General features: G+C 40.1%; 1 protein-coding gene across 1 annotated transcript in view; it reads left to right on the top strand.

Moving 5' to 3' along the window:
* Positions 1-14,918, top strand: part of LOC114362707 (uncharacterized) — a 34,032-nt gene extending 19,114 nt beyond the window's left edge. The window contains exons 4-11 of the mRNA XM_028318216.1: positions 9,818-9,874; positions 10,072-10,217; positions 10,897-11,102; positions 11,454-11,632; positions 11,711-12,369; positions 12,467-13,973; positions 14,058-14,169; positions 14,248-14,918. Of these exons, the coding sequence (XP_028174017.1) occupies positions 9,818-9,874; positions 10,072-10,217; positions 10,897-11,102; positions 11,454-11,632; positions 11,711-12,369; positions 12,467-13,973; positions 14,058-14,169; positions 14,248-14,374 (2,993 nt within the window). The 3' untranslated portion in view covers positions 14,375-14,918. The remainder of the gene's footprint in view (positions 1-9,817; positions 9,875-10,071; positions 10,218-10,896; positions 11,103-11,453; positions 11,633-11,710; positions 12,370-12,466; positions 13,974-14,057; positions 14,170-14,247) is intronic.
* Positions 14,919-17,196: the final 2,278 nt, after the last annotated feature.

Here is a 17,196-nt window from a genome sequence, read left to right as displayed (position 1 = left end):
CTTGGTAATAGTTAATTTAGTATACTTACTACGAGTGACTTTCGTAGTCACATATGCCATCAATTTGATTTAATTAACGGCAACGATATTTGTAGAAGCCCGAGTATACCTACTTCATGTATCTGACCTATGCCTGGCGGCACGTAAGCGCGACGTCAGCGTAGCGTGCGCGACGCACACGACACGTGACGAGTGGTCTCGCGCGGAGTGCGCCGCGCAGCGAGCCGTGACCGCGCGGGGACAACTTAGGGGTGCCATTTGGTGTTTATTTTAATAATTATACACGTCATTAATGCAATTATAACAAGGGTTACTTTGATTATTTTTGTAACTATGGAAAATATGAACCAAACATGGGGTCCTTCAAAGTCGAAATGTTATTTATCTAAAACACTATCTTTCCATATTGAAGTGAGAAAATATTGATGCATATCATACACTTATCTCGATCTGTTTTCAAATAAATTGTTGTGATATTTCATAATCTACATTCTGTTGCCACGGCTTCAATCTGCATCAATCTCTTTTGTTATAATAACAATTTATTGAATTATATTTAAATTAAATTATGAATGTTAATAGGCAACACACTATTTTTATCTTGATATTTTCGATTTCTTTGTCCGTGTTCGTTCAGTGAGCTTGTAAGCCCTGCGACTACGACGTGGTGCGAAAGCTCAAGAGCGAGGGCCAAGTCACTGATACTGCGAACAATGGCAGAGTTCGGAGGGATAGGGGAACTTAGAAAAAGCTCTGGGGAACCACCCATCAGCTAGGATTGGCGGAAGCGTTGTAATTATTTTATTTTAATGTATATTCAGCTAAATAAAATTATAAAATACCACGAAATACACGAAACACAGAATGTAAATAAACTTTCCTTTCCTAGCTAGCGGTAGAAGTTACAATTAATTACAGTTTGATTTTATCTTCTACGAATCAATAATTTATAGTCTTATAATTCTTTAGAACATGTTGTTTGCTATTTTGGTCGCCAAGTTCTTCTACTAGCTNTACTAGTTCTATGTGCGTCACATCAATTAACAATTTTACATCTAGATCCGAACGAGCCCCGACAACGGCTCCGTCTTAGCGGCAGTATTAACGACATGCGCAGTTTCGGTAATCAAAAGAGAAATAGTCAGTTCCAATTTCAAAGGACTAATTGGGACGTGACGGCTTAATTATTGTAGCCAGATGATACTACAGATTATCTGATAACAGAGAAAATGATGAGATTAAATAAATCACGTATTAAAGTAATTAACATAATGTAAAGTACCGTCAAATTTTAAAATTGGATTTTCAATTCTCTACGTTGTTCCTATCAGCCCTCGAAATTCACCTGTTTTGGGTGATTTTGTGTAATAAGTCTATTGTGTATGTCATTAAAATGGTTTACGTCCAGGAAGTCGGTGGACGGATAATCACAGTTCGAAGTTGTGACTTTCGTTCTATTCAAGGACAAGGCTCTGTTACCTACATTGTTTATACCATCTAGGTATCTCATGTTTAAGACAGCAGTTCAAAGTCTACAAGACAAATGGAGCTATCCAGTGCCCGAAATATTTTTGCGTGCACTTGGACTATTAATTTATAATTTGCTTAAATGTGCGTTAAAACCAATACCGAGATAGTCTAGTGAAGTGATTGTAATCATTGGCGCGTTGGACCTTATCTGGCGTTATCAACGCACGTCTAACCCTACTGATGCGGACGGCGCTTGTTAACGCTCGGCCCGCGGTGCGAGGGCGCTCCGACCGGTCCCCGGGGACGGGCGACATGCACCTCGTAATGGCCTAACAAAGGACGTCAGCTAAACATAGGAAGTCAAGTCAACATTTTTAGTGCCTTTGTGTTTTGATAAGAGCAAACCTCTTACTTACCCATTTATTGGCTCTACATTGTGTACAATACAGTTAAATTAGAGACATCGTTTTAGAGATTGCACTGGTTTTAGTGAAAAGCTCACCGCATAAAAAGTTTCAGCGATGACTAGTTATTTTGAGTCTTCTATTCGTCTCTTTAATTATTATTGTAACTAAAGTGTAGTTAATTAGTTTGTGCTCAATAACTAATGCCTACCCTTTACCCAATATATTTAGTACATTTTAATGAATTCCCCGCGTGTCTTTATCAACGCCGATGACTTGCAGTGCTTCTGAGGAGCAGGCGCGGGTCGTTGGGACCCAAGGCACGTCGCACCGCGGCGCTCTCATTGCCTTGCACACGCACCGTGACCGGAGCGGGTCAATTGACGTCTCCCTTAGATTTTCTTTAAAAGATAACAACTCTGTCTTAGTATTGTAATTTTGTGTTTGACTTTCTGCTCAAACTCAGACCACCAAGCGGTCTTTCACTGAAGAACGTGTATTTGACTTTCAAGCTTTCACAATATTGAGCTTCAACGAAAGATGAGTAACTCAGTATTGTCTCCTACAGCAGAATTATTATTGTAAGAGCCTATTAAATAATAACATGTCATGTTAAAAGTTATAGTAACTTTTTCAGGAAAAGTAGATTTGCCCATAATGTGGCTTTCAAGCAACTCATCCAGGAGTGATTTTTAATCTTGGATTTAGGCTGAATAATCATTACGTCATTATTATAAAATAAGAGCAGTTAAATTCCTATGGTGCATATTACATCTTTGAAAATCGAGACATCGTTGCGGTAATGATGCATCAGTTTGGTAAAAATGTGCTCCTAAGAAAGTGGGATGACTTCGCCTTTGGCAAGGAGACCCCGCCGCTTGGGTCATTGTGACCCGGCGCACGTCGCGCCCGGGGCTTAGAGTCTTATTACGCTGCAGGTACCGGATAAATCAATAGGCCGCGTGACGGGGGCACTTTAACCTTTGCTCTCGTGATTTTCTAACTGGGATTTTACAACTGCCTCCAGATCGATCGATTGTCATTGTTTTGAGCTGACAGGTCAATTCGTATTTCATTGACAATTTGTTAAGATAACATGCTGACTTTTGGTAGGTAATGTATTGTGACTTTATAATACTGCGTATTATTTAAAAAATGTAACATCACGAAGTAGGTAGGTTCTATGTCTATAACATGGTATAAAATCGAGTTTATTCAATTTAGTATGCAAAAGGTATATGGATATAGGAATTGCAATAGACTAGTCCTTGAGTTCATCCCAAAAAGTATTCAAAAAAACTGTTTCTGCATGTGTGTCCAAATCTATAATAAACTTCCTCAAGATATTAAAGAACTGTCCTTTAATCAGTTTAAGACCACATTGCAAAAGTGGCTTGTCGCGCGATTATTCTACTCTCTCCAAGAATTTTTAAGCTATAGGGAATAATCAGCAAAAAGTAATAACGTAATAATTATATGTAATATCAATATTTCTTCGATATATTTGCATGCTATTGTTGATGGCTGGATAGGTGATCATATTTTGTTATTTTCGACCTTCTGTACACCCTATTCAAAGACAAATAAATATTTCTATTTCTATAATAACTATAATGTACTTATTAAGAAAAGACAATAACAAGCTCACATAATATAAAAAATAATAATCTAAATAGAAAACTTACTTACATTTTGAGAGCCTATGTAAGTTTATTAGAAGTCTATTTATGCAAGTACGAGTACCCAAATCATGAATTTACAGCTGAAAGTCCTGTGTGGCGCAGTCGTCAAAGAATGAATTTACGATTAGAGATCCGCCGGCCTAATTGAAGGACCGTCCCGTCCCAAATGTTCGCTTTTCGCCTTCCCTCATCAAGTAATTGGGCTTTTGTTAATTCGCGCGATTGGAGAGCGCCAGCCGGCCGGTGGAGCTCACTGAAGCGCGCGGAGAGTGGACGCGGTGATGTCGAAGGACAAATGGGTGTTTATTGATGCATGGTTGCTAATTTTTTATGTAAAATTAATTGTTTTACATGATAATATTTATGAACGTTTTAAAAAAGCTCAGGTCACCCATCAGACAACTCAACATCACAAACAGAAAGGCCGACCTCAAATGAAATGGGAAAAGGCACAGCAGAAAAATATTAAGGCTGGGTTGCACCATCTTACTTTACCTTTGACAAACGTCAGAAATCTGTCAAACTCCATACAAAAAGCACCGGTTATCGTTATAGTTACGGTCAAAATTAGGTGGTGCAACTCAGCCTAAGATTATAAGTTTTTGATTCTAATTTATGAACTTTTCCGCCATATTTGTCGCCCTTCTATGAGCCTGTAAGTTGGTTTTTGCAATAAAATAGAACATGCCTACCTCGTATTTAAGACACTGCACTGGTATTCGTAGCATTTTGAACAAAAAACTAGTAAACTCAACTAAATTAACGAACTAGTTGATGAACCTTCTGCTAAGCGAATTTAAAACCGTAGTCCAAGGCAAATAAACCGTGCTTCCGTAAACTGACTTTGCATTTTCGCTGTAGGGCTCGAACGGATCAAACGAGTGCAGTGAAACAACATAATAGAAATATAATTGGTAGGTGTACTAGCAATGAATCGAACTGACTTTGTTCGTTCTTTTCAGTCAAATGATGTCCACTGCTGGATTTACTTATCTTGTACGTCTACTGCATGAATTTAATGTGATCATATCTATAAAGTTTCCATGTATAATTATGTCAACGTAAAATTGTGAATTCCGCCAGATTATAATCTGACGTAGTTAAATTACAATCTAACCTAACCTAACCCACTGTTAGTTTACAATCTAACGCGTTATATTATAAACTGACAGAGTTCACAATTTCACGTTGACATAATTATACAATCCTTACACGTAAACCTATTAGTCCAGTCAATGAATGCTTTAACGACGGTGTAGAGAGAAATCCATGGAACACAATTTCTGACCTCGGGACTTTATTTAGACTAGTTAGGAGGTGAACATAGCAAAAGTCCCCGCCCTTAGCCCTTAAGCCGGCGGGGAGAGGGCGGTTTAAAGGTACCACTTTTCGGTTTTTCGCTTAATCCTCGGAAACTATGCGTCCTAGTGACATGACTACTATGAACCAAAAAAAGCTTATTCAATTTGCTACAGGTGAGATAGTCAAGTTATTCTATATCTTGTATAGTTTTCGCGGCATCTGCTCTAGAAGGTCTGTAATATTGGAAATTTTATTTTTGTCTTACATGTTCCCATCAGGAGAAAATCGACTAAATCAACATTGAGCTAATATTCTAGACATGCGGGAGCATGTTAAGCCTAGTTCCAGGGAGGGGACTGCACCGTGCGTATATTTAGACGAACCACTTGGAGCCACTTTTGACTCCTCATCACTCAAAAAGTACTGTGCATTAACACTTCAAATTTGGCTCATGTGTTGAGACTTGCAAGATAAACATCAGCTTAAAATTTCATAAATATACCTCAAACGGTTATTTAGGCATTGACGTTCAAAAATCGACATTTAGGGCACTAAAATCTATCTATCACCTGTGAAATATTAAAATTTACTGATTTTTTACTTGTTTCTTTGTATTCACACAACTACCTATCTGGATACCAAATTTGAACCTTTAAGGTCATCTGGAAGTGGTTAGAATTTGGTCTTATAGGTCAGCCATGTAGATTTTTGGACGTCAATACCTAAAGAACCGTTTGAGGTATGTTTATGAAATTTGAAGCTGATGTTTATCTTGCAAGTCTCAACACATGAGCCAAATTTAAAGTGTTAATGCACAGTACTTTTTGAGTGATGAGGAGTCAAAAGTGGCTCCAAGTGGTTCGTCTAAATATACGCACGGTGCAGTCCCCTCCCTGGAACTAGGCTTAACATGCTCCCGCACGTCTAGAATATTAGCTCAATGTTGATTTAGTCGATTTTCTCCTAATGGGAACATGTAAGACAAAAATAAAATTTCCAATATTACAGACCTTCTAGAGCAGATGCCGCGAAAACTATACAAGATATAGAATAACTTGACTATCTCACCTGTAGAAAATTGAATAAGCTTTTTTTGGTTCATAGTAGTCATGTCACTAGGACGCATAGTTTCCGAGGATTAAGCGAAAAACCGAAAAGTGGTACCTTTAAACTCCCCTCTCTCCGGCGGCTCAAGGGCTAAGAGCGGGGACTTTTGCTATGTTCACCTCCTAACTAGTCTAAATAAAGTCCCGATGTCAAAAATTGTGTTCCACGGATTTCCATCTATAATGCTTTATTGACTGGACTATATTGCGAGAACTAAACTTTATTTATACACTTTTATATCACACTAATTAATAAATAAAAAAAAATATAAGAAGTACCCACTTATAATGTAATAGCAAAAAGCTCAGGTGGACAAAGTCTGTTTGAGCTGAAAGCTTCCTCATGAGCTTATGAGAAAGTGATTTCCACATAATTCATAGATGTTAGACTGTGGTGACATACAGTTCAAAGAAACAAAAAGACATAGACAGACAGACACATACACTATTTAGCTTCATCAGGAATATTTTTGGCAAGAAGCAGGCCGAGCCTACCGCCAGGGCGCCGCCTGGCCCAGCATCCGCCGCGGCGAGGTTAGCGCCGTAATTACCGCGCCGAGTGCACACTAATTGAAACGCAAATTATACGAACCGCGCCTCTAACGATCGCTCACACATTATTTAAATATAATAATTGGACCGGCCACCCGCCACGGAAAATTTGATACCAATTTCGTTAATTTGCATTGAAAATTTTATGTTTGCGCAGAATTACGGCTGATTATCGGTCGCAGTGTGGAAGTTTTTCGTTAATTGCGATGCGCCCGTCTCATGAAATATTCACGCAGTTCATCAAGTGAAAAATGGCGCTATAATGTCTCACGCAAACAATTATTTGTAATTTGATCAACGAGTACAACTCTGTATGCATCTTTTATTATTATCGTTGTCGCAGTCGTTGCGAAATACTGGTCATGTTTTTAATATTTGCAGTAAATTGAGTTACCTAATAAGAGATCTTATACCTATTACTATTATGTTAGGAATGTAGTATAATGATAAGTAGAGCTCGGCATAAAGGAAAACCCTGAAACGTCGAGGGTGGTACAGCACTAAATGAAGGCAATCAACAGAGTATAAATTGTTTTACGAGTGTACGGTTTATATCAAAGCCGCGCGTGTGACGTCACGACCGACGCGCACGCATCTCTGTATTGACGCTTCTCGCCACAGATTATGGTAAATCACACGTACATGGTGATCATATTTAATTATGATGAATAGAAAAAAATTTTGTTGACCAAATATTTTGGACAGTACGAAAACTTTATAAATGCAATGGATACAATTAAAATCTGTTGATGTAATTTAATGAGTAATTTCATAGGCTGAGTTGCACTAACATACTTGGACCGTAACTTTGACAATAACCGGTGCTTTTTGTATGGAGTTTGACAAATTTTTGACGTTTGTCAAAGTTAAAGTAAGATGGTGCAACCCAGCCATAATAATTGATTTTGATTTAACCGTTCATAGTACTAATGATTAACCAAAGTTTGCATTTAGGAACGTAAAAATTACTCTACAAACACGGAACCAACCACTTGCAAAAGCTACAAAAATGATGTTGTGAATGTAAATGAATCGGCCTGTACATTAAAGGCAGCGGGTAATTAAACACTGCGTCTCCACACGATAGTAGAGATCTGTTTGTTGTAACACACTTCCTCTGGGCTGGAGTGTCGCTGTGACGGGACCCCACATGACGCGCCGGAACGGAAATAAAGCTCTTCTTGTCTAACACGAGTGCATAGGAAGTGTATGCACCTCACTTGTATTGGCATTTATCTTGAATAAATATGTATGTTTACGAATATTTTGTATTGAGTAGATAATTGTTTAGTTTTAGGTGTAGTCTGAAATAAATATTTGAGCCATAGCACAAAAAAAAATATTTACTTACCTATCTTAAACGTCTAATAAGAATATTAACCATCGTTGAGAACATGAAGTTGGTACATAATAACATAGCTATTTGTTTAGGACGACGAGTAAATATTGAGGCTATTCCCATTACGTTTTATGGCCTTCTTTTTGAGCTTCTATTGACAAATAATTTTGCTCCAATGGTTTCGAAAGAAAAATGTTATTGTGTAATAGGTGGTAAATCGTTCATGGACGGGCGAGTTTTTTGTAGAGACGTTGCTCGGCGACTACGTCCAGAGGAGCAGCGAGCAGATGTCGCTAAATCTTTGCTCGTTCACTCGTATACTGTGCGAGAGAGTAAGACGCGTAGAGCATATCGAAATAATACTGTGAAATAGTCTCAGGTAACGCATTTGACACACAACATTGACTCATAATAGCGTACAGGGGATTGCCGCGATAACTCGCGTCACTGGCGGGTTGGAATTTGGGCAGGTTGAAATTAAATGTAATGGACCTTTTTATTCCAAGAACTTTTTTCAGGGAGGGACGAGGTGGTGACACAATATTACTCATGTGTAATTTCATTTTCTTGGAAGTAGATTACATCATATTAAAAAGTGGAACCTTAGATTAACTTCTGATAGAAAACAGAAATGTATTGTAGGAATGTTTAACTGAAATAAAACAAAGGAAAAATCTCCTTTATCCACATAACATTTTTTGTGATTCTATTTAAAATACAAAATAAAAATTTCAAGTGCTTTATCAGTGCTCCCCTCCGCGTTTGTGGGTCATTTTTCTTCCAAAGTACAAAATCTGTCGCCCGCTGACCCCCTCGCTAAGTGCGTGTTTAGGGATGGCCCCCGATGGGCATTTGTTTTCTTTATCTTTGCATTTGCGACATAACAGTCATCTCGCGTGATTTCCCTTGATGTTATTTTACAAAGGGTACCACGGTTACTCGTAAGTCATCGTTTTCTAACGTACCTACACGGATTAAGATTTATTTACAGACAATTATTTCATGCAGTCTGTTAGGTAGATAAGCCGTGATGAATTGTTTGCAATATTAATATTTCCTATATAGCACATGAAGAAAAAAATATTAAAATTGTTATAGANGATTAAAATTTGTTTATCAAACGGTAAGTTTATTGAATTGAATAAATTACGACGCATTTACGTACTAAGATGTTGTTAAAAAAATGATACTGTATTATTATTAAGTGTCAGTAACAAGGAGACTCTGTAAAATGTCTCAACTACGATTTGTATTTTAGTGAAGTGCGTCATAGGTCGTTTACCCCGGGCGCCCTGCACTCGGCGCAAGGTCTGCACTTATTTCTCGTCGATAAACCCCGAAGAATGGGACAGTCCCGGCCCTCGCTCGATACCCTACCCTTTGGCCCATCGGGAAATGCAAATAACGACACAGCGCCCGCTGATTGAGATTTTATTGCCCGTCTATTGTGCCATGTGCTGTTGACACTATTGTTATTATTGATCCGAATATAATAAGCTGATGTGTTGAATGCTGATAGTATTCGCCGATTTATTGTTCCGCAGCTGTGTTTAATTGTACTGGGAATTGGTATTTATAGCGCGAAATGTAAACTTTATTAAGGCATGTCAGTAAATAACTTCAACAGTTTAAATGCAAGAAGAAACTGCACAGTTACATACAAAAATAAATTTGGCGTACCTACTAAATTAAAAAAGAAAATATTAGGCAGCACAAAAGCACTCTATTCTTTGTATATTTCAAAAAGTTTTGAGCATCATAAATAGAAAACAATATCGGAATTATGAGTAATGTAAGAATGAGTAATGTGTTATTGGCGATAAAATCTTTTACCTATAATTCGTTGTTGAAAAGTTTTTATTGTTTAGTTAAGACTGAAGAATATACAAAACTGCTTTGTTGCCCACATCTGTATGCTACTACGTCATGTGTTTATAACTAAGCTGTACACATTTGTCGCAGACTGCGTGCACCTGCAGCTGTACCGCGACTCGAAGGCGCGCTGGGGCGGCGCGGGCANCGCCCACACTCATTACGCGTATGCGTGTTTTCAAAAAAAGATTGACACAAAAGTTCATCAGGAGTGAGAGACTTTTGTTCAGAAATTGTTTCTAATTCCCAAAATCGCTGGAGGTCAAAGTCGTCGTTAACAGAGCTGTGACACACCTGGANTCCAGTGGCAGGTGAGGATATCTGCCTGTAGCTGTACCGGAACTCGAAGGCGTCGCTGTCGCTGCAGCAGTACCTCGGCTGCGAGAGCGGCTTCACGCTCGACAAGCACTCCAACACGCTCGCGCTCGTGTGCCGCGACCTCGTCGCCATCCTGGCCTTTGAGACCCGCGAGCGGCTCATCCAGTGGCAGGTGAGGAAAATCACTTGGTTGCCTGTCAGAGCATAGTACGTATTTCTTCGAGTCGGGAGAGCTTGAGCCAAAAAGCAAAAAATTTATCATTTTTCTTTTTGGCTACTAGACTTGATTCACGTTTTGGGTGGTTGAGTGCAAGCACCGTAAAGCGAGGTTCTCATGTGTGAGCAAAAATTTTATTGACAGATGAGCGACAAAGCGCTGCAGAACTTGGCATGTACATAGTGCAAACATAAAGTGCATTGCACTGAAAACTTAGAAATGAAAACTGATGTTTTTCTTTTAAATTGAACATCTGCTTTATATGCGTTTGGCATCAAACGCTGATTGCCGGTTTTTATTGTTTGGCTCGAATAAAAGTAGCAATCAAAGCCACTGTGTTCGTGGCTCGTGCGCTGACCGCTTATGAACCGCCTCTGGGCCGCGGCCAAGTTCCGGCCACTCGTTGTGCCTATACAACAAGGCCAAACACAAACGCTTTGATATTTTGTCTAGATATCTCAATTGTAAAGTACTCGTAAACGCGGCATGCGTTAAAATCACGACGCTGTTGTGACTCAAGCCCGTGATAAATAACAGTAGTTAAGTTACTTTAAACTAAATAGTTATCTTTAGTTCAAATGTTGGTATGTTTAACCTTCTGCAAAAATTCATGGCAATACGATGTTCATAACAGGTGAAAGTGAGCTCGCACTTGGGCGAGCCGCGGCACTACTTGGTGCTGGTAGGCAGCGGCGGCGGCGGCGGGTCCGGCGGCGGTGGCGGCGGCGGCAAGCGCGTGCCCGCCGGCCCCGCGCGCCTGCACCTGCACGAGCGCCGCTTCGCGCTCACCGCCGGCGTGCCACCGCGGCTGCTCGGCGTTTGGGAGCTGCAGCACCTCAGGTATACTGCCTGCACTAGGCTACTACTAGACACTGACACGTCGTATCGTTAGTTTCAACCGAATGACGTCCACTGCTGGACAAAGGCCTTCTCCAAGGTTTTCCACAATGAATGGTCCTGCGCTGCCCGCATCCAGGCTCTTCCCGCGACCTTCACCAGATCGTCGGTCCACCTAGTAGGAGGCCTGCCCACGATACGTCTTCCAGCCCGTGGTCGCCATTCGAGAACTTTTCTGCCCCAACGGCCATCGTCTCTACGAGCTATGTGCCCCGCCCACTGCAACTTGATACACACGTCACGTCATATACAAATATGTATATCATTATACTAATGAAATGGTTTTTTACTCAGGCGTTATGGCGTGGTCGAAGGCAGATTTTGCTTCGAAGGCGGCTCACATTGCGGGAAAGGTGAAGGATTACACGTCCTTATCACCGATCAAGCCAAGGAGCTGGCGCACGACTTTGACCTGGCTTCCCAGGGTCGCTTGTCACCGAAAAGGCGACCACTGAATTCTAAGAGGAATGAAGGTAATTTAAATATGATATTTTAAAAGAGCTACAACAATAATTGAATTTTTCTGAAACCATGTCTTTGTTGTACAACAGGAGGAGACAGTCCGAAGTCACATAAGGCGTATCGACCTGACACGCGACTATCTGAGTTGAACACCATCGATCATTCACTGCCTCCGATGGACCTTCGTCTGTACGAAGATCCTTGTACCGGGGAGGAGGCTGGTGCCATATCTCCGTATTGGCCATCGGCTGAAAGAACTAATTTCCAAGACCTAGGCTTAGCAGACACAGCTTCAGTCAACGAAACTATGGAAGGAACCGATACAAATGCGTGGAATGGAAACAGCAATGTAACGCTAGAGCGGTGCATGAGCTGCATATCGAAGTTAGGCGCATTGTCGAGGTCTTCCACCGCAGCCCTCACGCCAGGTGCAAAGCACTTCAACCCTGCGTGGACTATGGAAGCAGTTAATGAAAATACACAAGAATCTCTCCCTCAAGAAAATACTCAAAGTTGTGACATTATTTCTAGTAAAACTAATAAGACTGAAGAATTATGCCGCTGTACGGATCGACCCCCGGATAGGCCCCCCAAGCCCACTAGATTAGAGCTGAACCTTGTCCATAAGCCCCCGATGCCACTCCCCTCCCAAACCTGCAGCTGCGTGCACGTGGCAACGATAGAAGAAAATAATTCTAAAGTAGGTCCTTATGAAAATTATGATGTTCCAAAACTCCCATCGACAGAGGTAAATATTCACTCTTAATTACTCGTATATTTCATGATTGTAATAATGAAGTTATTGTACATAAATTATTGATTTTTATTACTTTTCTTTTCCTCAGGTTGAAGGAGAATACTACGATACTCCAAAAAGGCTTAAGGAATGTCTAAATAATGATTTATTTAGGATCACAAAAAGTACTACTTCAAATACCCTCATATTAAAAAAGCCTTGCGGATGTTTGCTGAAATTTGGAAAGAGGCCAAAAGAGCCCACGATCATTGATACTGACGAAAACTTCCAGCCAGCTAATTGCGCCTGTCAGCGAGTAACGGATTGGGCCAATAACTGGATAAAATTGCCGTATTGTAGGAAAAATACTGTGTCAAGTGACAACTTGGTGCCAAACAAGGAAAACATGATGCCAAATACTAGTAGTGATCGTAGTGCATTATACGCTACAATTGATGTGTCTCGTAAGACAAGAAGAAAATCACGTGATTGTCAGATTGACAACGTCCCGCATTGCCAGATCAGTCGAAGCCATGATTCGAAGACTGTTGAAGTCGATGAAGGACCACTGGCTAATTATGAAAATCTTAATTTCGCTTTATCTTTAGAACATTATGAGAATGCAAAAGATTTGTTGAAGAAAGCCGGAGTTACACAGTCAGAGCTAGATGCAATTACGGCCAATCTAAAACCGGCTTCTTTCACAAATGCAGATGGAAAGCCAACATGCACTAAATGTGGCCATCTTCAGGCCAAAAACGATAAAAAGGAATCTACAAGTTGTAGTACGAGCGATGACTACTTAATGATGGAACCAAACACAATTGAGAGTAATAAATTTGAACAAAATAAATCTCTCCCAGCAGGCTATACTCCAATGTCTCCTATAGGCGGATTTGCATTTCACACTTTGAAACATCCAACCAAGAGTCCAATTAATAGATTACTAGAAGAAAAATCAGCTAGCAATCCAACTCTTTGTGGGCCAGAAGAAGTTCGACAAACGGCTGGTGATACTCAATCAAGCTCTGAAGCGCCCCGCGAACGCATCGAGAGAATAGAGTACAGAAAGCGATCATGTTCTGCGGATTCATCCAGATTTCTTGAAGACGTTAAAGAATTTGAAGATAGCGTTGGTAGTCGTGGGTCCACGTCTTCAATTGAAACACTTCGAAATATTGCTCTTGATGGTGACCGCACTTCAACTCCTTGCGACTGTGCCGCAGATAATAAGCATTCAGACGCAGACAGCTCCGAAGCGTCAAAGGGCGCCAGAGGTCGAGGATTGCCGCCGACAAAACGGTCGTCTTCAGTACCGGGTAAAGCAGGAGGAAATAGGGATTCATCCAGTTCAAATGATTCTGGAGTTTCAAGTTGTTCGTTGAGGCCCGGAGCCGATATAGCGGAATTCGAGCTTCCCCTGACGACTGCAGCGACTCGGCGGCATTACCGCAGCGCGAGACGAGCTGCTGCGTGCATCCACACCTCGCTACCTCGACGCTCTAAGTCTACAGATCCACTGAGAGATTTCGCTACCTTGCAGAGAATACGAGTGCCCGCCAAATCTTCTTCAGCAGAAGCTGAAGTGCCAGTCTTGTCTGTCAAGCCTTTAAGAGGTAATTAACAAATCATAATGACGTGTTTGTGTAACAAACATAGTCATACATTAGCGCAAAATCAATAATGTATTTTTGTTTTAGGAATAATGGACACACATAGCACATCAAGTGGTACCTCCGATATGTCTGATTACATAGAGACCTTATCTATCTGTTCGTCACATTCATCTTCGGATACTCCAATCACCATGCGGTAAGATTGCATCTTATACTGGCTACTGTAATTAATAAATCAATAAGTATATTAACGGAATTGTATTTTCCGCCACAGGGTGGTGCGGCAAACGACTAGTACGCTTCGGCCGCGATCTGGCAAAGAATACCAGAACTTGGACCCTCGACTCACTTCAGTGTACCGCGCGGCGAACTCCTCACATCTCTACACCAATCTGCCCTAAAAGCAGTTACTAAACTTATTACATTGTATTTTATTATAGTGCAGGAATTTCTTGATTCTCGGAATACTTGGACTATCTTCAATATGAGCACTAAGATCTGCCTAATAATTATTGTTTCGTCTATTGTGTGTGATCCGTCCATCAGCTGTCTCAGATAGTGAAATGATTGTGAGAGACAGAATTCATTGAAATATTAAATTGTTGTTTTCACTTAAATAAAAAGCGATAGCACCTGTATCTTTAAATTCCCAAGAATTAAAAATTGTATATTATAACTAAACAAACTGATAACACTTGTTACCACAATATTTATGATTTACTTTAATATTCATCCAAATACGAGCACCCACTGAGAATAGTTAAACATGATAGGGAAAACTAAACGAATTACATGACAGGTGAAATAAATAATTGATAACAATTTCTATTGCATTTATGATACTCAACAATACTAGCCTAAGATGCTGCCAAATATTGTCTTATTTCTAGTCATTTGTAACGAATAAACTGAAGTGTAAATATTGTAACTTGCGGACTGGTCAGTGGAAGCCCTCAGAGTGGTCGCGGCTGGTGTCTAGTGCCAGAGCTCACACGTCCCGCAAGAATGTAGTGTCTATACAACTTGCATTTTTGTAAATACATGTACGTACTTATTTAGAACATTGTAAATTATATTATAATGAAATTATATTAATACATTTATTATTATAGAATTTAAACTCTACAACGATTCTCTTGTCTCTACTTTGTTACGACAGTGTAATTATTTTGATATTCGGAGTTTATCTGGTATTGAAGTCTGAGGTTTCCTACTTCTACTCGTATGTTATGTAAGGGTGATAGATGCGTAGTTGCCATTATGAAACTCACTATAGCAATAAGCAGTGCAACCAAAGGTGATGATTGTATGATAAGGTTTATGATTATTATTATCTTATAGTTTATTAGAGGCGCGGTGCGTACGAAGGCCGCCCTCTCCGGCCGCGGCGGCTGCGGGCGCTCCGCCAGTTGATGGCCTACACCACAACACAAATAAATCTCACATAATCAAAAATTCTATTAAAAAAATTTGATTTTATGGAATTACTACTAAACAATAAACATACTGTAAAACTGAATTTACTTAGAACCTAAATAGATGTAATAAAAGTTTTCAAAGATTTATTTGCTTGAAAATACACCGTCAACTTGCGGAACTGTATCTCGCTCGACTAGTAAGCAATGAGGGCTATCGTTTTAGCGCTCACCAGTTAGCGCCACTGTAGAGTAAGGTCCTGTCACTTGCTAGTAGCGAAGACAGTGGCACCAACTGGTGAGCGCGAAAGTGGTAGGAGGACTATCGCATTTGCACTCATCAAGATGGCGCCACTGTAGAGTAAGGTCCTGTCAATCGCCAGGGGTGCCAACTGTTAAGTATAAAAACGATAGCCCTAATTGACCGCGATCGTAGAGCCGCCGCGGCCGCGGGGCGGGCGCGGTGGGCGCGAAGACTGGACTCGTAAGCAGGTTGTTTAGAAGTACGCTAGCGAATGAATTTATATTAACTAACGTTAACGAACTTGAATTTCTGAATAAAAACGTGGTAAATCGCGAACGTGTTGTTTTATTACGAATCTAATTATGGAACATGATAACGACTGGGAAAATTCAGAGTGACCGATGACTTGGGGTGTATTAATGACTTCGTCGAGGAAAAATACCTTTGGGAGTTTTAACGTTTTCAGAGATGACAAAGAGAAATTGGCTTTTTAAAACGAGAGACGAGACGGGAAGTGTCTTAATTAGTGGAGCCGGCGCAATAACGGCCAAGGACAGCGCGCCGCAACTGTATTACACAATCTGTAATACGAATTATGTCATCAGGTATTGTATTACAGGTTGTGGACTCGGGACAGCTTCGAGTACCTACGAGCTTCGTGGAATGAATAAACAACATGTTGATGAGTAGGTACTAATAAAATCCGAGCCAGGATCAAATACTGACAAGAACGTTTCTTCTATCTTGAGCAGACTACCTTGAGCTGAAATGGTTTGTATAAATAACAAAGCAATAGAATATAAAAACCTTATCAAACGATTAGCCATGAGATAACTATCTAGGTAGGTAGGTACTTCTTAATCCTCTATAAATTACCTTTTTGATTTAGATAAGATATATTTTGTGTTTCAATAGGAAACATGAATTTTATGAGCCCTAATAAATTAAATATTATCACCTAACTTGTCGCGTAAAAGTGTGAGTAATAATTTTAACGACGGAAAATTTCGATATTTAAATTCACTTTAAACAAAAATTTTTGTTTATTACAAACGAAAGTTGCGCGGCGCCGAGCTCAAGCAGCTCGAACAATGGGCGGCCGCGGGCGAATTATGAAGAACCTCATTAGGGACTCGCCAGTTTTTCCGAAGATGCCTCTAATTAGGAATACTCGACACAAGTTATAATGGCCGTTTGCCCGTCTTTATGGCTTCCGTTAGTTACAAGTCGATGGACTTGAAAATCACTAAGTACTTTTATCTAATCACGGTTTTGTCGAAATACTTGCATTGTGAAAGTTACTATCTGCAGATTACTTGATACGTTTTAATTGCATTATCTAGAAATGGTAAATATGGATCACGATTTGGTGATAAGACAAAATGTTGAATATTGATCGCATCGACCGAACGGCTACTAGCAACTGATAATTTTATGTTTTTAAAAAGTATAATATCAAGCCACCCTACAACTGCTGATCACGTGGGTAAAACACGTGACAGACTTTCACTGGAGTCCGGGAGCACTGCAGTCTGCGGTCAGCTGCAACCAGCATCCTATACTG

Source organism: Ostrinia furnacalis, unplaced genomic scaffold, assembly GCF_004193835.3.
Source record: "Ostrinia furnacalis isolate ACB-3 unplaced genomic scaffold, ASM419383v2 OfSCF6691, whole genome shotgun sequence".
Classification (NCBI taxonomy): Eukaryota; Metazoa; Arthropoda; class Insecta; order Lepidoptera; family Crambidae; genus Ostrinia; species Ostrinia furnacalis.
The sequence above is the reverse complement of the archived record's forward strand: the minus strand, read 5'-3'. Positions and strand labels throughout refer to the sequence as shown.